At 37.3% G+C, this 20,650-nt stretch overlaps 1 protein-coding gene across 1 annotated transcript in view; it reads left to right on the top strand.

Annotated features, from left to right (window-relative positions):
- Positions 1-661: 661 nt before the first annotated feature.
- The window catches only part of PROS1 (protein S), a 111,815-nt gene continuing 91,826 nt past the window's right edge, over positions 662-20,650 (top strand). Inside the window, exon 1 of the mRNA XM_037833949.1 lies at positions 662-1,075. Coding sequence (XP_037689877.1) covers positions 1,000-1,075 — 76 coding nt within the window. The 5' untranslated portion in view covers positions 662-999. The remainder of the gene's footprint in view (positions 1,076-20,650) is intronic.

The following is a 20,650-nucleotide window of genomic DNA, read 5'->3' as shown; positions in this document are numbered from 1 at the left end:
CTCCCCTGATCACCCTTGATAACAAATCCATGCCGCTGTGTCACAAGACCCTGCAGAAACTCTGTTATCACACCCTATGGAATGTTCTTGTCCTAATGCTTTTAAACCATACCCTGGCACCACCCCCACCCACCCTTTGTGGGTACTAACTGCCATCTTCCTCTGCTGGACGTCACAGAGAAGAACCATCTGCTGTCAGTAAGTCCTATTAAACTCCTGTCTAACTCCGTGCCTGGTTCTGCCTTGGGTCTAAGCTTGATTGGAACAATGCCTAAGGACAAAAAATAGAGGTAATATGCAAAAAAAAAAAAAAAAAAGAAATAAAGAAAGAAAAGCTGTGATGGGCGATGGAATTTGAAACATTTCCTTTTCCCCTCAAAATCTGCTATAGACTTGACACCATAAATGTAAGAACAAAAGCAATGCCCTTTTCTTCCATATTCACTGCAACCTCCGTTAGGGTCCTCATTTGCTTCTAGGTTCTGGTGAATATCCTTATCACCAAAGTCAGTCTCCCGAGGTTTGTCCTTCAGCGCCTGGAGACCTTGTACTTTGAGTGCTCCAAATTCCCTTGGCTACCGAGCCTCCAACCCCAGCCCTTCAGTTCGCTCCCTGTTTTTAGTGCAATCCGGTCCCCTTTGTATAAACTTCGCATTCGGGAGAACATCTGGAACTTGGGAACGGAGAAAGAACCATCTCCACTGTTTACTAGGCCTCCAGCACTCACCCTGAGCGCTCCCCCCACCCGCGAAAAGCCTTCTGGAAAAGTCCTCGTTATCTTCCTGGTTATCACTTCCCCTCCCGTGCTGGGGGCTGGGAGCGGGCGGTCCCAGCCTCCCTCCGCTGCAGCCCTTCGGCCGGCGTTCTCTCGCAGGCGCCGCAGCGCCCCAGTCCCCGAGTCTTCTGCGAGCCGGTGCTCGCAGCCCAGCGGCGGGCCGAGCGCTGCAGGCCCTCTCCGCTACGCGCCACGGTCTCCGCCGCGCCTCCGCCAGATTCGCGATGAGAGTCCCGGGTGGGAGCTGCGGGGCGCTGCTGGCGTTTCTCGTCGTACTGCTTCCCGTTTCAGAGGCAACCTGTAAGTACTCAATAGCTTCTTCTTTCCCCAACACCTCCAATTGAACTACGTGCTCTAGTTGGTAGGATTTGCTTTTCTCCCGGGGCTGCAGCCTCCTAGGAAGTTTCCCGCAAGTCCCGACTGCTACCTGGCAGATGGAAGCAGCTTGGATCTAGAGACAGTGTAATGGTGGGGAAAGGTTAATATTTGCTCTGCTCTGGGAATCGTGTGTTGTTTAAGGGCAGATGTAAGAACCTGGGTGGCACAAAATATTAGTGAAGGAATTAAAACACCTACTTACTTTCCCCCAGCAGTTGAAGTTTCCAGTCAGAGGAAAAGGACCAGCACATTCTGTTTTATGAGTAGGGTGAGAAAGGCAACCCACTTTGGCTTCCCTTTGTACAAGCGCCTGCCCTCACCAACACCCCTTTCTGCAACCTCCGTTTTGCAATTTCTGGACTTTGAGCTTGGTTTGCTTGTCTCACATTGACAAATGAACGTTTTAGGATGACTGAGGGTTTGCATAGCAGTACCCAGATGTCCATTTTCTAACCTTGAAGTCAAAAGGACTGTTAAATATTGTTTTTCTCAGACGGCTTTCAACTGTGTATTTTTGACACAGTGCAGTTTATCTGAGGTCCGTGGCATAAAGTAAACTCTTTGAACTTTATATTTGTAGATCCAGTTTTTCATGTTTCCATGCATGGATTTAGGCAGGATATTGAGCTTTTCTGAAAAAAATAGGGAAGGGATAGCATGTCATTTAGTACAATTTAATTGTCAGTTAATTCACTTGTTTTCTAAAGTTTACACAGGTTCATTGATTTAAAATGCTTACTTGTGTTGATGTTTTATTCTCAGGAATTGTCATGGGAGAGGTAACCTCTGAATTGCAAATAACTTTTAGGTTTCCTACAGGTCCAAAGTAAAGTTTTCCAAGTTTGTAATCCCAAGAGAGTTAAATATGAACTTAATAACATTAGACTAGTTTTTACTAGTTACTATGAATGATGTATTTTAAAATTATAATTTAAAGGCTAGAACAATATTTGCTGATGCTATTTTAAAGAAGTACAAGAGCAGGATATCATTATTCAAATTCCGTCATTAAGTCTATGTGTGGACTATATACACTAACACATTATCTATATAATAGTTCATTAGGACAACCAAATGTTTGTCTTGTAACCAGTGTTTAGGAGAGGAGAAAGAGGAAAACGTGGCAGTGTTAAAATTTTGTGCGTGTATGTATTATACACAGGTATTTAAATCTTATTTAGAGAGAATTACACCTTTTATGTATAGACATTGATAAAGCACATAATTTAATTCCACAAATACATCACATTAAGAATAGTTGGCCCTACAACACATACATTTTAAAAAGTATGGCAACTTAGTTGGATGAAAAACCATCTCTGGTTTACTAATGAGGAATAAGAAGTACTGATAAAGAAATTATTCAGAGATGTTAACTGACTTCACAGAGCTATACAACTAACTAACATATTTTAAAGTATTTTTTTTTCCCATCCTTTTTACTTTTTGGGTATATACATAAAATATAAATATATACATACATATAAATATTGTCAACATATTTTATATCATTTCCAACTGAAATCTGGGCTTGGAGTGAAAGGAGATTGAAGTGCTAATTTGACTCTATACAGAAGTCCACATTTGGGTGAGTGCAGACTACTTTTGACATTACTAACTGATATTTTTCTTCCCTTTTTCTACCTTCTTCTTTCCTTCTCTAACTATTCCTTTCACTGTTTATTGTCTATTTTTCTTGAATTCTATGTACTTCAAATTCCAAAATGTTTCACAAAAGGAGAGATTTTATCAAAGTTAGGTTAGAGTTAGGATGGGTGTAGGAAGAGTTAGACATAATTTCCATTACATAATGACAACAATAACAAAACTTGTGGCATATTCTATTACCATTAATTATATGCTAGGAAACAATGTAATGCTTTTTATAACTTGTTTTCTATTCGTCAAGGTTAATATCCTTACAGCTAAGTGATCTATACAAATATTTAAACCTTCAAAATATTGTGAGAAGAGTGTGGACTTCTTGTCAACCCAAGATAGTGTTGTAACATGCTCAAGGGTGCTGTTCCCCCACAGATTCTTTGAAGAAGTAGCCAAAACTAGCAGAACTATCTTACTCAAAACTCCAGAAAGCAGTTAAAGGGTTGCAGTAACTGGGCAAGGGCCAAATCAAGAAAATGCAGCTTTAAAAATATTAGAAGAAACTCCTAGTGCCCTTGCTGGCCCCTCTCTCAGCCCCTCTCAGCATGGTATGAAGCCAGCCTGGGCCTCTGTTGTGGCCCCCTAGCTCTGTTCTGGAGGGAGCAGAGCAACCCCCTTAGCACTTAATGGGGTGCCTATATGTTGGTGCCAGTCTATCAGGTGGCAGCCTAAAAGAATGATGAAACAAGAAACTCATCTCTGGTACACACTGCCAGAAGTTGCCCTACAGGCAGAAGCAGCTTGCAGATGTAAGAAACAATTAAGGTGAAAGATCATGAGGCAAAGGATTACCTGCTTTAAATCAATTGAGCACCCAGGATGGTAGGGATGGTAGGGATGGCAGGAGTCTATCTCATAGGGTATGGAGGAGACATTCAGAGTTGTGTAAACAGAGGAGTTCCTAAGGCTGTAAGCAAGCACAGGCCCACAAGCCTCAGACCCAGAAAACTGAGAGGACCCTGCATTTCACTTTTACCTCAGGTTGACTTTCTTGATAGAAGAGCTAACCCTGAAAGGGGACACCAGCCAATTCAGAGCCAGTTTGCAAAGACTGTGAAAGGTTGTTTATTGTTTTGTTTTTTGTTTTTTTGTTATTGTTCATTGTTTGTTTTTGTTTGGGGGTTGGTTTATTTGTTTTTGTTACCTCCTGTCACTTGAGGAAATCTCTGGCATATTATTAGCATAAGAAACAGAGCACTCAGGAACTAAATCCCAGAATTAACACATTAAAATATTAAAATGTGCACTGTGCAACAAAAGATTACTAGACAAATAAAGAAACAGAAAATTGTGAACTAGCCAAAGGAACAAGATAAAAATCCAGAAAGCAACAACAAAAAAAAACCAGACTTTGGACAAACTATACAAAGATTAAAAAAAAAAAAAAATCCTCAATATACTCAAGGAGATAAAGGAAAACACAGAGAAAGAAATATAGGAAATCAAGAAAATGATGAAGGAACAATACGAGAATCTCAAAAAAGAGATATAAATTTTAAAAAGGAACCAAACAGAAATACTAGAGTTGAAGAGTGCAATAACTGAAATAAAAAATTCCCTGGAGGGTTTGAACAGCAGACTGGAGCTGGCAGAAGAAATAGTGAACTCAAAGACAACACAACTGAAAGGATTCAGATTGAAGAATAGAAATAAAAAAGACTAAAAAAATTAACAGAGCATAGGAGATCTGGGACACAATCAAGTGTACCAACATATGCATTATGGGAGTCACAGAAGGAAAAAAATAGAGAAAGGGAAATAAAGAATATTCAGAGGAATAATGGCAGAAAACTTCCCAAATTTAATAAAAGATATGAATATGAACATTCAAAAATCCCAGCAAGCCCTAAACAGGATGAGTTCAAAGAGAACCACACCCAGACACATAGTAGTCAATCTGTTGAATGGCAAGGAGAATGACAGAGTTTTGATAGCTGCCAACAAATTAGATAACCTAGATAAAATGGACAAATTCTGAGAAACACACGAATTACCTACACTGCTTAAGAAGAAATAGACGCTCTCAACAGAACAATAACAAGTAAAGAGATAGAGTCAGTTATTAAAAACCTCCAGAGAAATGCCCAGGACCATAAGTCTTCACAGGTAAATTTTACCAAACAGTCCAAGAAGAATTAAGGCAAATCCTACCCAAAATCCTCCAAAAAATTGAAGAGGACAGATTCTAGCTCCTTCTGTGAGGCCACTGTCTCCCAAATATCAAAGCCAGATAAAGATATTATAAGAAAAGTAAATTACAGAATAATATCTATTATGCAAAAATCTTCAACAAAATGCTAACAAACTTAATCCTACAGCACAATAAAATAATTGTACACTGTGATCAAGTGGATTTATCCTAGGTATGCAAGGTGGTTTAACATAACAAAATCAATTAATTTAATGTACCAAATCAACAGAATGAAGAAGAAAACCACAAAATTATCTCAGTTGGCACAGAAAAGGCATTTGATAAAATCCAGTACCACTTCTTGATATAAACACTTAGAAAACTAGGAATAGAAGGGAACTTCCTCAATATGATAAAAAAACGTATATGAAAAACCCATAGCTAACATCATACTTAATGGTGAAAGACTGAAAGCTGTCCTTCTAAGACTATGAATGAGACAAGGATGCCCACTGTTAACACTGTTACTCAACAGTGTACTGGGAGTTCTGGCCACAGCAATTGGGAAAGAAAAAAGATAAAATAAAAACTAAAATTGGAAAGGAAAAGTAAAACTTTCACTGTTTGCAGATGATGTGATCCTGTGTTAGGAAAAATCCTGAAAATCTGCAACAAAGCTACTAGAGGTAATAAATGGGTTCAGTGGAGTGGCAGGGTGTGAGACCAACATGCAAAAATCAGTAGTTTTTCTATAAACTAGTAATGAAGAATCTGAAAAGGAAATAAAGGCACAATTCCATTTACAATAGCAAGTAAAAGAATCAAATATCAGGAATAAATTTAACAAGGATGTAAAGGCATTTCACTTGGAAAACTGTAAAGCATTGTTAAAAGAGATCAAAGAAGACTTAAATAAATGGAGAAATATTCTGTATACATTAATTGGATTTATGGGTTCAAGGCAATCCCAATCAAAATTCCAAAACCCTTCTTTTAAGCTAATCATCATATTTATATGGAAGAATAAGGGGCCCAGATAGACAAAACCATTTTGAAAAAGAACAAAGTAGGAGGACTCATACTTTCTGATTTTAAAAATTATTACAAAGCTACAAAACTCAAAACCACATGTTACTGGTACAAGGATAGACATATAGACCAATGGAATTGAATTAAGAGTTCAGAAATAAATCTTCACATCAACGGCCAACTGATTTTTGACACATTTGCCAAAGCACACTCAATTGGTAAGGAATAGTCTCTTCAAATGGTGCTGGGAAAACTGGATAGCCATATGTGAAAGAATGAATGTGGACTCCTACCTCACATCATATACAGAAAATAACCCAAAATGGATTAAAGAACTAAATATAAGACCCACATTCACAAAACTCCTAAAAAAAGAAAGATAGGAGAAAGGGAAGCATCTTTAAGATCTTGTGTTAGGCAGTGGTTTCTTAGGCTCCACACCAAACGTAGAAGCAACAAAAGGAAAAACAGATAACTGAGACTTCATCAGAATTAAAATCATTTATGCATCAAATGGCTTCATCATGAAATAAAAATAAAGACAACCTACAAAGTGGGAGAAAATATTTTGAAACCACCTGTCCAGAAAGTGTTTAATATCCCAAATACATAAATAAATACTACAACTCAAGAGAACAAACAACCTAATTAAGAAATGGGCAAAAGACTTCAATGGAGACTTCTCCAGAGAAAATATACCAATAGTCAAAAAGCACCTGCTCAATATCATTAGTCATTAGGGAAATGGAAATCAAAATCATGATGAAATACCATTTCATACCCACTAGAATGGCTGCTATTAAAAAAAAAAAAAGTGTTGGAGAGAATGTAAAGAAATAAAAGCACTCCTTCATTTATTGCTGATGGGAATGTAAACTGCTACAGGCACTGTGGAAATCAATTCAAAGCTTCCTCAGAAGGTTAAATTAATTCCATATGACCTGGCAATCCCACTTCTAGGTATATACCCAAAAGAGTTGAAAGCAAGGATTAGAACAGTACCTCAGAAAGTTGAATTAATTACCATATGACCTGGCAATCCCACTTTTAGGTATACACCCACAAGAATTGAAAGCAGGGACTAGAACAGATATTTATTTGCACACTGATGTTCATAGTGACATCATTCACATTTACCAAAAGATGGAAGCAACCCTAGTGTCCATCAACCAGTGAATGGATAAACAAAATTTGGTGCATACCTGCAATGGAATATTATTTGGCCATAAGAAGGAATGCAGTTCTGATGTATGTGATAACACTGATGAACTTTGAAGATATCATATTAAGTGAAATAAGCCAGACACAAATGACCAATTACTTTATGATCTTGCTGATATGAAATAATTAAAATAAGTAAATTCATAGAGTCAGAAACTAGAATACAGGTTACCAGGGGCAAGAGTGTGTGCAGGGAAATGGGGAGTTAATGCTTAATTGGTACAGAGTTTCTGTTTGGGGTGATGGAAAGTTGTAGTATTGGATGGTGGTGATGGTACTTCAACATTGTGAATATAATTAACATCGAATTACATATTTGAATTTGGGTAAAGGGGGAAATTTATGTTGTAAATATGTTACTACAATATTTAAAAAAAAAAAAGTAGGACTGCCCACCATAAACAGTGAACCATAATGTAAACTATGGATTAAAGTTAATAATATAATTATAATACTATTGTTTCATCAATGGTAACCAAGGTAACACTAATGCAAATTGTTAATAGTAGGGAAAACTGAGTGCAAGGGCAGAGGAAATAGGGACCCTGCGTTTTCTGCATTATTTTTCTGTAAACATACAACTTCTGTAATGAAACAAATTTAAAAAATAGTATGAGAAGCCCAATAATGCATACATATCAGTATTCTTTAGCTACAAACAACAATGATGAACTCTTGCGAACTAAAGCAAAAAATAAAAAAGAGAAAGACGGAGAGACAAAGACAGAGAGAAAGTAAAAAGCAGAGTGGATTTATTGGAAAACTCCTGGTTAGCTCATCAAACTGAATGGCATGCTGAAGCACCAGGCCTCTGGAAGCCAGGAACTGGGGCATTTATGATGATCTCTATAAGTGGGAACTCAGGTACCATCGTTTTAGGATTTGCCATCAGATTACAATTAAATTGCCTTCCAGCCCTGTGTATCTCTGTTTGTAATTCACATTCCTAGGATAAAAAGCCTGATTACTGAAGTCCTGTGATTGTCAGCTCACTAGAATCACATAGAGTGCCAGAAGGACAGACCCCACGAAGGAATGGGGTCTCTTTTCTTAGAGCACATTTACCCATGTAAGAGATTTTACTTTTCCTGAGAAATCTGGGAAAAAGTTCTTAGTATTCAGAATGTTTCTTGAAGAATATCTCCCCTCTTCTCCATTCAGAAGGTTCTAGATCTGTCACCTCACTTAAGATTGGTGAGAGATGGTGATCTTCTTGTACTGTGAATCAAGTATAGCCCCTATTTGCCAGTCAAGGGAGTTTTGGGGTGAAAAGCTCAAGAATTTTACCTCTAAGATTTCTTCTCGTTGACCCTTTCTTTAGATTTCATCATATACTCTTCCTAACTTTCTTTGTTTGGCAAGGGCTACTATACTATGCTCAGCCATCCCAAGTTCCTGAGATCTGGGATCCCATTTCCCTCCAACATTTATGATCTGGGGGGAAAAGCCAATAAAATTCTTTTTAAAAAAATTCTTATTATTTGCTCAATCATCTATTTTAAATGGTAATGGTGAAAAGATATTTTTCTCTTCTATGTTGGGGGATTGGATGGGTGAGTGAGGGGGGTGAATAGGTAGGAACCACATGAAAGAATCAAGCCAGATTTCTGTCTCCTACTCTTTGTGAAATCTTTCTTTTACATTATGCCAAGGAATGTCTGGCTTTTCAATGTTATTTAGTGTGTGCCAAGATTTGGTCTAGGATTGCATTAGCTAACCAAGCCAATTGTTAGAACTAAAGCTGGCTGCCCTAGCTAACACACGGAATGAAGTCAGCAATATTAGAACATTCACTCTGATTCAAAATTGTGATTCCTTTTGTATTAATTTTCTATTGCTGTGTAATAGAAAATTACAATTTTTGTGTAAAAATTACAATTTTTGTGTAAAAATTATCACAAACTTAGTTGTTATAATATACGTTTATGTATTTCAGAATTTCTGTAGATCAGAAATCCAACACTGCTTAGCTGGATTCTCTGTTAAGGGTCTCACAAGGCTGAAATCAGGGTGTTCGCTGGGGTTGCGATCTCATCTGAAGCTTGAGGTTGTCTTCCAAGTTTGCTGTTTTTCGGCAGAATTCAGTTCCTCACAGCTATAGGACTGAGGCCCACAGCTCCTGAGGTCTCCCACTGTTCATCCATGAGGCCTTCTCTACAACTTGGCAGTTTGCTTCGACAAGACCAACAGGAGAGCATCTGCTGCTGTTTCTTATCTCTTTTAGGTCTGGCACAGGTAATCTCCTTTTTAATTAATGCAAGGTCAGCTGATTAGGGACCATAATTACGTTCACAAAATCCCTTCATCTTTGCTGTTTAACCACAGGAATGATATCCCATCCCATATTCACAGATCCTGTCCACATTTGAGAGGATATTGTACAGGTCTTGTACACTAGAGGGTGGATATCTTTGTAGTGATCTTAGAATTCACCTTCCTTGATAGAACACACATTGTTCAGATTTTTTACAATACAAGTTAATGAACTTGTGCCACTACTTCTGGGCATAATTTTTCTCTTCCCTACTCTGATTATTCTATTTTTCGTTTCTCAGGCCATATTGAGTTCCAGTCATGGTTGCTCATCAGCAACAAATTCTCTGGCAAGGTGAAATATTTGTCTCAAGCATGAAAGGAGCAGTGGGGAGTATTTCAGAGGAGTTTTGGGAAAAGGGGCTCTTCAAGTTTTCTAAATCCTTCTAGATATATCAATTCATTAATTGAGTTCTTATTCATTAATTAATTACTTAATTTTTAATAAGACAGCAGGTGAGGTTGTTAATTCAGCTGATGGAACAATGTATCGTATCAGTAACTAGGTTTAGTTTTTAGTGATCTCTGCCTTATGGTTATAAACAGAGATTTATTACTGATATGCCTTGGAGTAAGAAGTAAGAATTTTCATAGTTCAATGTGTCATCTTGTTTTAGGTTATCCAATGCAGGCAAAAATAATTGTTTTCTCTATTTGTATACCTTTTAATCTGGTCATTGGCAGTAGCTCTTCAGTTTCTTAGAGTTTCACCCTAATCAGACACCTTGCCCCAGGTGATCTCAGGTTATAAATCTATAAACTGTATTGTCACTACATACCAGGGACTGCAAGTTTCCCATTCTCAGAATGAGTAGACATTCTGTTGTTTGCTTCTGGCAGCTCCATCAACTCCAAATGGTTCATGTTTCCCTGAGTTCCTATTAACTAGAACCAGCTCTGCGATATAAAGTTTTGCATCTATTATAGTTCCTAGGAGCAGCCAAAGAAACAAACTAGTTAACTCAAGAAAACACTCCCCCCCCATACATATGCATGTGTGTGCACGCATGCATGACACATGCACACGCACACCAGACACACACTGGGTACCTTATAGAATCGAAGAAACTTCTAAACAACCAAGCTTTAGGATGGGAAGGAACTGGGCAAACTCCAGTAGATCTCAGTAGCAGGAATTTACAAGGGACAGCTCTTTAGGGTGTTGACATCACTTGACTATGATCTAATTGCTTCCATACTATGTTTCTCTGCACAAGGGTCAGTATTACAGAAGGAGTCAAATTGATTTAGCTGGGTTTCCTGTCCAATGATAAGAGGACAGGATATTGTGATTAGCAGTCAGCAGAATTTTAAGATGTGGAATTAGAGCTGTTTCATAAAGGAAGGATAGATGACAGAAACAAGACAAACAAGATGTACACTAGAATATAAAATCAAATATATTTGAATTATATGGATTTATTTCTCTGCTAATTTTATGTTAGCAAAGAAAGCTGAGTTTATAATCAAAAAAATCATAAATTAGAAATTTATAAAATTATCTCTCACTTTATAATCAATATATTTCTAAAATTAGTTTAACTTAGAATTCTTCCAAACTGATGTGCCTAGAAATAAATATATTTCAATTTTACAAGCGGGAACTTAGTGAATTATCACATTGGAGGCAATGAGTAAATACTTTATTCTGTACAATTATGTCTTGAATAATTTATGCTTAGCACTAAGTGCTTATTTGAATGCACCATTTCCATGAGCAATCATTAAGGGCTTTTATAACCTTCAGCTAATTAAGAATATGCAAGAACTGTTTTAGTTTCCTGGTTGCTAAAACAAGTACCATACAATGGGATTGGCTTAAACAACGGGAATTTATTGGCTCATGGTTTTGAGGCTGGGAGAAGTCCAAAACTGAGGCATCTGTGAGGCAATGCTTTTTCCCTGAAGATTGGGGTGCTCTGGGACTAGCCAGCAATATTTGGGGTTCCTTGGCTTTTCTATCACAAGGTAACGCACAAGGCACATCTTTTCCTTTCCCTCCAGGTTCCTTCAACTTCCACTTTCTAGCTGCTTCCCGTGGTATCTCTTTTTGAGGCCTTCTCTATAATGCCTTTAGTAATAGGATTAAGACCCATCCTGATTCAGTTGGAGTACACCTTAACTGAAGGAATCTCATCAGAAGTTCTTATATACAATGGTTTCATACCCACAGGAATGGAATGCTTTTCTGGGGGTAAATAGCTCCACGCCACAATAGACCTTAAAGAAGCAAACACTTGGATGCTGGTTTTCAAGTGTTTTCCTGAATCACAATGCATTATGAACTTTGCAGTATAGCGCTACAATGTAGAGGAGAGTTCACTTTGTCAGATCTACCCTGGGCTCTTAAATCCAAAGGGGTTTTGGCTTTTGAATAGCAGAAGTTACCAATTTCCTTCTAGTTCCTAAAATCATTTCGTGGCTTCAGTCTAATCATTTATGTCCTCTCTTCAGTGTTTGATGTTGTTGATAGTATTTTAAAAACTTTGAAAATACATTTTTTGATTTCTTTTTGTGATACCACAGTAACCCGGTTTTTCCTCCTCTCTAAATTCTCTATTTCTTTAAATACTTTAGTCCAGCTTTTCTTTTCTTTACATTTGCATAGTAATCTTGTCCATTCCTAAGGCTTAAATCATCAATTTTTTGCAGACAATGCTCAGGTCAGTGTCTTAAGCCCTGATCATTCTCCTAAGGTATATCCCTGTGTTCTGGATTGCTAAAGCTGCCAAAATGCAATATACCAGAAACAGATTGTATTTTCCAATGGGGGTTTATTAGGTTCCAAATTTACAGTTCTAACACCATGAAAATGTCCAAATTAAGGCATCAAGAGGTAGTTACCTACCCTGAGGAAAGGCCAGTGGTGTCCGGAGTTCTTATGTCACATGGGAAGGCACATGTCTGGGTCTACTGAACCTTCTTTCCCAAGTTTAACTTCTGGTTTCAATGGCTTTCTCTGAAATGTCTCTGGGCTTCTGTCTTAGCTTTTGTGGGTCCTTGCTTGCTTGCTTCCCTAAGAGGCAAACTGGATTACATATCTTAGCTTCTCTGCAAAATCTCTCTCTCAGCTTCTCTCTTAGCTTCTCTGCTTGTTTCTCCTGGGGCATTTCTGTTCAAGCGTTTCTAAGAGTCTGGGTCCATGTCAGCTCTGAGCTCTCTTGAGGACTCCAGTAAACAATTAAGACCCATCTTGATGGACAGGATCAGTCTCCATGGAAATAATCTAATCAAAAAGTCCCACCCACAATTGGGTGGTTCCAATCTCCATGGAAACAATGTAATCAAAAGATCCCACCACAGTAGGTCTACCCTCACAAGAATAGATTAAAAGAACAGTCTTTTATGGGGTACATAACAAAATTTAAACCAGCACACCCTGTATATCTATTGTAGGGACATCTTCACTAGGATGGCTCACAGACACCTAAATTTCATTTTGACGTGAACTTTTCTTCTCAACTTCCCCATGCCAACCCTCTGAAAGTGTTCCTCCTCATTTTCTTTTCTGTGAATTACCTCACTATTTACTCTTTTTTTTTAAGCCAGAACTTTAAACACCCCATCTACTTCTACATCTCCCCTCTACCAGTTTGTATATATTATGTCCCCCAGAAAAAGCCATGTTCTTTGATGCAATCTTGTGGGGGCAAATGCATTATTGTTGATTAGGTTGGAACCTATTGGTTCAGTGTTTCCATGGAGATGTGACTCAGTCAACTGTGGGCAAGACCTTTCATTGGATTATTTCTCTGGTGTTACCCCACCTATTCAGGTTGGGTCTTTATTGGATCATTGGAGTACTCTTTAAAAAGAGCCACCCAGACCCAGATGCAGAGCAACTGAGAGTGACATTTTGAATAGCAGCTGCAGCTAAGAGAGGACAAAACACCCAAGAGCAACATTTTGGAGAACACCATTTTGAAACGCCCACCTGGGAGCAAGTGGACGCCAGCCACGTGCCTTCCCAGCTAACAGATGTTTTCCGGATCCCATTGGCCATCCTCTAGTGAAGGTACCCGATTGTTGACTCCTTAATTTGGACAGTTCATGGCCTTAAGACTGTAACTGTGTAACCAAATAAACCCCCTTTATAAAAGCCAATCCATTTCTAGTATTTTGCAAAAAGGCAGCTTTAGCAAACCAGAACATCCCCTTTCTTTTTAATTCATTCAGAGTCCTGCTTATTTTACTTCACAAATATCTCTTCAAAAATTCACTTCTAAATATCTTAATTGCTGTATCTCTAAGACTACTACCTTCTTTCATTTGAAAGACAACATAGTAGAATGCCTTAGTTTCCTCATGGGTAAAATGGAGAAAATATTAGACTTTTTGTGAGAATGAGATGAGTTAATTCACATAAAGATCATAGCTAAGTATTTGAATCATAGAAAGTACTTGGTAAATATTTGCTTTACCATTACTATCTGAATTACCAACAAATCTCTTGACTGTTTTCCCTGACTCCAGGCTAGGCACTTTGCACCTTCTCTCTTCCAATCAAAATTTTCACTTTGCAGCAAGATAAATCTTCTAAAATGTACATCTGGTTATGTCACTATTTGGCTTTAAATGTCTCAATTGCTTCATTAGTCCCTCAAGTTTGAAATTTGTACCCCCAAATCTGGCACACAAGGTGTGATCTGGAGGCTTCCACCCTTATCTCTTCCTACAATCAACTTTTCTCTCCCCTCTTCTCAAAAATGAACATTCTCCCCTGCCTTCCTCTGCGGTCTTTTCATATGCTAGTTCATTGTTTAGAACACTCTTCCCCTTTCTTGTCCTCCCCCTGCAATCCCAAGATGGTCTAGCCAAAGACTACTTGTATTAATCAGGGTTTTCTGGGGAAACAGAACTGCCGGGTGGTATCTGCAAATATTATGAGATTTTTATAAAAATGGTGTCATGTGACTGTGGGTATGCACAATTCCCAATTCCATAGGGCAGGCTGTAAGCTAGGAATGCCAATGAAGGTTTTTGATGGATTCTCCAGGAGAAGCTGGCTGGCCAAAATAGAAATGGAAATTCTCTCTTCTGACTGCTGAAATAATCACTTCTCCTTTTAAAGCCTTCAACTGATTGGATGAGACAGCTCTCATTATTGAAGGCAGCCTCCTCAGTTGATTGTAGATGTAACCAGTCATAGATGCAGTCAACTTACTGATGATTTAAGTCCACAAAATGTCCTTACAGTAACAATCAGGCCAGTGCTTGCTTTACCAAACAACTGGACACCATCAACTAGCCAAGTTGACTGTGAAACTAACCACCACACTACTCAAACTTTAGAATATTAGAGTTTGTTCCCTTTTTTAGAGTCATGGATTGGAGTATGATAAAGCTTTTTAGGATCTTTATTTACTCAATTATACTAAAAATAAATTGTTACTGTCTTGATTGTTATTCTCTAATTTTTAAAATCGATTTGCAGCTTCTTTGCTCTTAGTCTTTTGTTTTATTGTTTATTTTATTCAAGGAGTAAACATGAAATACTCTGATTTATCTACATATGTTTTGCCTTCATTAGCACCCTCTGGGTTTCATAATTAAAACTCCCAGAAGAAAGGAGGAAATTAGCACAATACTGCATAACCTCTGTTAGAGATTAGTTTCATTTTTTCATAATCCTATATTAATTAGGATAAGATAGGCTATGGAGTTATAACATTAATCCCCAAATCTCCAAATCCCAGTGGCTTAGCAAAATAAGATTTTATTTCTTAGTCATGCAAAGTCCCAATGTAGTTTGCAGAACTCTCTCATTTTTATTTATGTCATCTGATACACATTGCCTCCAAGGCTCTGCAAAAAAAGAGAACATTAAAGGAGACATATTTGTTCTTAACTGTCTTAAGTGTGGAAATGGCAAAACTCACTTCTGCCCATAGTTCAGGTGGCCCCAACCCAAGGAAGCACATGGAACATTTGGTAAGCATTGTCTCTCTTGTAAACTTATTCTGTCTAAGGTTAAAATTAACATTTTCTCCTCTAGGAGAGGCACAAATAGGTATTTTGTCTTTTATATTTATGAATATATATGTATACACACACACAATCTGTGAGGTTGTTTTATATATATGTGTGTGTTTGTGTGTGTGTGTGTGTGTATGTATATACACATACAAACTGTGAGGTTGTTTTAGTTATCTGAATAAGATCTGTGGTAGAGGTCATAATTAACTATGTCTATTAACCCATTAGCTTGGGGCTTAGTATGTAGCCCCAATTTTATAGTAATTAAAAAATTATTGCAACAGTTGATATTGAAGCCGTTCCTATGGTGAAAACTGACATTATTCCAGAACATATCTTGAGAAACTGCTTTAGGTTTGGAAAGCAGAGTCCCAAAAACATGGTCTATAACTTTGCTATGCAAACTGTGATCTGTGAACCAGTGGCACCGGCATCACCCAGGAGCTTGTTAGAAATGAAGAATCTCAGGCCCTATTCCAGACCTACTGAATTAGAGTATGCATTTTAATAAGACTCCCCAAATTCCTCCTGGTCTATAAAGAGAGAGTGAGAAAGGTGCATAAATGGTCTTGCATAAAAAGTGAACAGAAATTTCCAGAAGTTGCATTGGGGCGTGGGGGTGGGGGTGGGCACCTGGGGAGATAGAAGGGAAAATGAAGTAAGAAAGGAAGTTGAGCAACATGGCAGGAGAATGCAGCCTATGGAGAAGGTCTCCAGAGAGAAATTCCTCAAGATGGTGTGGATGAAGAACTGTTAGGAACTGGCATTCTAAGATCCAGCTTAAAATATGGTTTAATGTAAACTGCAGCCCCCTCCCTGCCCCCCACTACCCTACCTCTGCCCAGCCTCTTCAACCTGAGGGTAAACCAGAAACATTCTTATGACAGTAGTTTTGGGAAACATCAGAAAGAAAGGATTGATTTCCACTTCTAAATTGATTAAGAACAAAGAGAAGAGAGTAGTTCAGTAGTTCAAGTGACATTTGAGTTCAGTGAGAGCTAACCCACAAAGCCAACAGTGACCATAAGAAACTAAGCTCCAAAAGTCTTGAAAAAGACATTGGATTTTATACCAAATATGGAACTGGGGTTTCATGTCTCCTTTAGGTCAACTATAAAGGGCAGGGTGACATCTGATATTAGCAAAATTCAAGTTATCTTTAAATTGTTAAGTTTTTATTAAAAATAATGTTCTGTTAATGTTAAAAGTAAAGAAAAAACTTACCTTGGTGATACAAAAAATGTGTTGACTCCTACTAGATGATAGAAATCCATCTTACCGAAATAGCCCTGTTTTATTAGGTTTTGTTTTATATGTACCAGAGAAATACATATAAATAAATAATTATAATAATTTTGAGGGGGAAGTTGGCAAGAATTCTATAATTTTAAACAAAAAATACTCCACATAACAATAAAGAATGAAAGGAAATGGATGACATTATAATAATAGCTGTCTTTGGAAACAAGGATTTGAATGCCTTTGTTCCTCTTTTACTTTTCTTTTTTATCCACATATAATAAACATTATTAACTTATTATGAGGGAAAACCAACCTTATTTAAAAGGTTTATTTATATTGCATTGTTCTATCTAAAGAGATTGAATCCTCCAAGTTTGAGAGGGAATGAAATAAAGATAGTTTATCTAAAAGGGTTCTGAATGTTTTCTGCAGATGATTGGAGCAAATAGGAACCAGCTATTGCTGGCTCTAGGCCATGCAACATTAATTCTTCTACATAATCCTTTTGTCCTTAGGAAAGGACATTAAAAAACGCATTTGAGCCCAATGGTTTTAAAAATCTTCATTAAAATGATAAAATGGGAACTTCCTGCATTTATGTGGTATTTTCCATCTTTCAAAATGATACATTGGGCATTTTTTAAATGGAAGTTCACAGCTACTCAATGAGATGCACCTTCCCAACTCTAGGAAAATCTGACCTTTACCCTGCCTCTGTCTGAAATTATCATCCCCTCTTTCTCTTCTGATTCCCATTTGAACTCTTGAAGATGTAGTTTATGTCAGAGGTCTCTATTTCCTCTCTTCTCTACTTCCCACTGGTATTTGTAACAGAATTGTCAATGAGGACCTTATTGTCAAACCAATTGTATACATTTTAACCCTTATCCTACATAATAGCAATTATTATTTGTAACCTCTTTGCAAGCGTTAATACTGTTGAAATTCTTTTTTTTTTTTTTTAATTTGCCTCCCTTTGTGCTTGTAAGCATTATCTTCAAATTTTATATTTCTACATATTCTGTTTCTGTTGTTTTAATGATCTTTGCCTTTTCTGAAATGTTAGTTTCCTGGGCTTCCATTTTGACCTCTGTCCTCTTTGGACATCTTTCTCCAGCTTAAACTACTTCCTAACATTTTAAAACTACTCGAGTAATCCATGTGTAATGCAATCTAATTTGAAAGTACAGATACGTATTTAAAAAATGCATTTATAGTCCTACTAGCTAGAGACGACATTTTCTAAATTTCTTTGTTTACATGTATACATTCATAGAAATTAAAGTACATAAATACAAGAATGAAATTGTGCTCTGCATATTATTTGTAACCTGATATTTTGCTTAAATTGTTTACATATCAATAAACTAAAATCTATGTGACATTTTAAAATAGATTCATAATTTTCCAATATATGTATTAATCATAATATATGTATAACCAAAGCCATATTTTTTGATATTTAGATTATTTGCAATGTTTTGCCTATATAAAATTATGCTGTTGCGAACATACCCATGTAAGTTTGTTGGCATCTATCCATGTTCATTTCTTCAGATTAATTTCCTAGAAATAGAATTATTGGCTGAATGAATAAATAGTGTGCCTATTTTGAAGGTCTTAGACACATATTGTTAGATTTCTCTCTGGTAAGTACAAATTAATCACAGCTTTTAAAAGTGAATTTTAAAGTTGTCTGGTTCCTCCCATTTTTGCCAACAGTGGGCATTAAGTTTTTTTTAAGCTTTTGTCAATGTAATAAGAATAAAGATGTTGGAGGGGTGCTTTTGTTTTTAGGGATGATCTTAGTTTGGGGTGGGACTTGCTGAAAAAAATGCTTAAGAAAAAGTTGGCAAAAGACTGGAGTTTCTTAATCATGAAATCGGTTAGGGAGACAGTGCAATTCAGCCGTCAATGTTAACGTGAACTTACATATACCCACAGTCTGGTGAGTCTGAAGAAATTCTGAAAACATTTCTGTTTCTTTCAATTTGTTTTCCTATGCTTATTAGTCATTTTATTTTATCTTTTATGAAATGCCTATTCATGTTTTCAGTCCATTTTCTAGCAGAGATTTTTTTTCTTATGGGTTTGTAAGTTCTCTATATGTGTTAAAAGTATTAAATTTCTTTCATATGTGTTGCATTTGTTTTCTAGTTTGCACATTGATTTTTACTAGTGCTGATGGTGTTTTTGATGTGCAGGTATTTTTTACTATTTATGAGTCAAATCTTTTTTTATTTTGTGATTTTTCTTAATGTGATATACAGCAATGTCTCTCCCATGCCAATAGTATAGATAAAAACATAGTAAAATTGCCGATATGGGGGTGAGGTCTAAAATATTCAATTTTATAAAAGTGTGTTGAATTTAATACTATTTCATAAAATGATAGTTGTGAGCCTGTGTAGCCAGCTGGACAGGTGTTCTGGTAGTGTGGCTGCAAACCCAAATATGTCCTGTTCCCTGTGCAGTGTGACACTGCCCAGTGTGGTTGTCTGCATAGTTTAAGTGTTGATGGGAATGATTCTTGGTCCTGAATCTGACTGGGACTTCAAGAACAGCAGCCAGCTATTCCAAGAATCTCCTGGTCAGTGTTATCCATTTCTCCAGTGCAATTTAGAGATACTGGTGTAGGAGAATCCTGGGGCCTTATGAACACCAGTTCCATGGATCCATTTTTCTGTTACTATGTCACACGTGCCATGTTTTTGTTTCTCTGGCTTTATTGCACATTTTAATATCTGAAAAAGTAAGTTATTCTTCATTTATTTTTCTTTTTTTTTTAATCTTCATTTTATTGAGATATATTCACATACCATGCAGTCATACAAAACAAATCGTACATTCGATTGTTCACAGTACCATTACGTAGTTGTACATTCATCACCTAAATCAATCCCTGACACCTTCATTAGCACACACACAAAAACAATAAGAATAATAATTAAAGTAAAAAAGAGCAATTGAAGTAAAAAAGAACACTGGGTACCTTTGTCTGTTTGTTTGTTTGTTTCCTTCCCCTATTTTTCTACTCATCCATCCATAAACTAGACAAAGGGGAGAGTGGTCCTTATGGTTTTCCCAATCCCATTGTCACCCATCATAAGCTACATTTTTATACAATTGTCTTCGAGATTCATGGGTTCTGGGTTGTAGTTTGATAGTTTCAGGTATCTACCACCAGCTACCCCAATTCTTTAGAACCTAAAATGGGTTGTCTAAATTGTGCGTAAGAGTGCCCACCAGAGTGACCTCTCGGCTCCTTTTGGAATCTCTCTGCTACTGAAGCTTATTTCATTTCCTTTCACATCCCCCTTTTGGTCAAGAAGATGTTCTCTGTCTCACGATGCCAGGTCTACATTCCTCCCCGGGAGTCATATTCCACGTTGCCAGGGAGATTCACTCCCCTGGGTGTCTGATCCCACGTAGGGGGGCAGGGCAGTGATTTCACCTTTCAAGTTGGCTTAGTTAGAGAGATAGGGCCACATCTGAGCAACAAAGAGGCATTCCGGAGGAGGCTCTTAGGCACAATTATAAGGAGGCCTAGCCTCTCCTTTGCAGCAACCATCTTCCCAAGGGTAAAACCTACAGTAGAGGGCTCAACCCATCAAACCACCAGTTCCCTATGTCTGTGGTCATGTTAGCAACCATTGAGGTGGGGTAGGCCAATAACCCTACATTCTCCACAGGCTCCTCAAGAGGGCACTACATATTTTTTTCCTTTTTTTTCCTTTCTTCTTTTTTCTAACCTTTTCTTCCTTTTTAAATCAACTGTATGGAAAAAAAAATTAAAAACAAAAAAACAAAAAAACAAAAAAGAAAAACATACAATAACAGAACATTTCAAAGAGACCATAACAAGGGAGTAAGAAAAAGACAACTAACCTAAGATAACTGCTTTACTTCCAACCTCTTCCTAC

The sequence above is a fragment of the Choloepus didactylus genome, chromosome 1, assembly GCF_015220235.1.
Source record: "Choloepus didactylus isolate mChoDid1 chromosome 1, mChoDid1.pri, whole genome shotgun sequence".
Lineage (NCBI taxonomy): Eukaryota > Metazoa > Chordata > Mammalia > Pilosa > Megalonychidae > Choloepus > Choloepus didactylus.
Note: the sequence above shows the minus strand (reverse complement) of the source record. Positions and strands in the feature narration are given on the sequence as shown.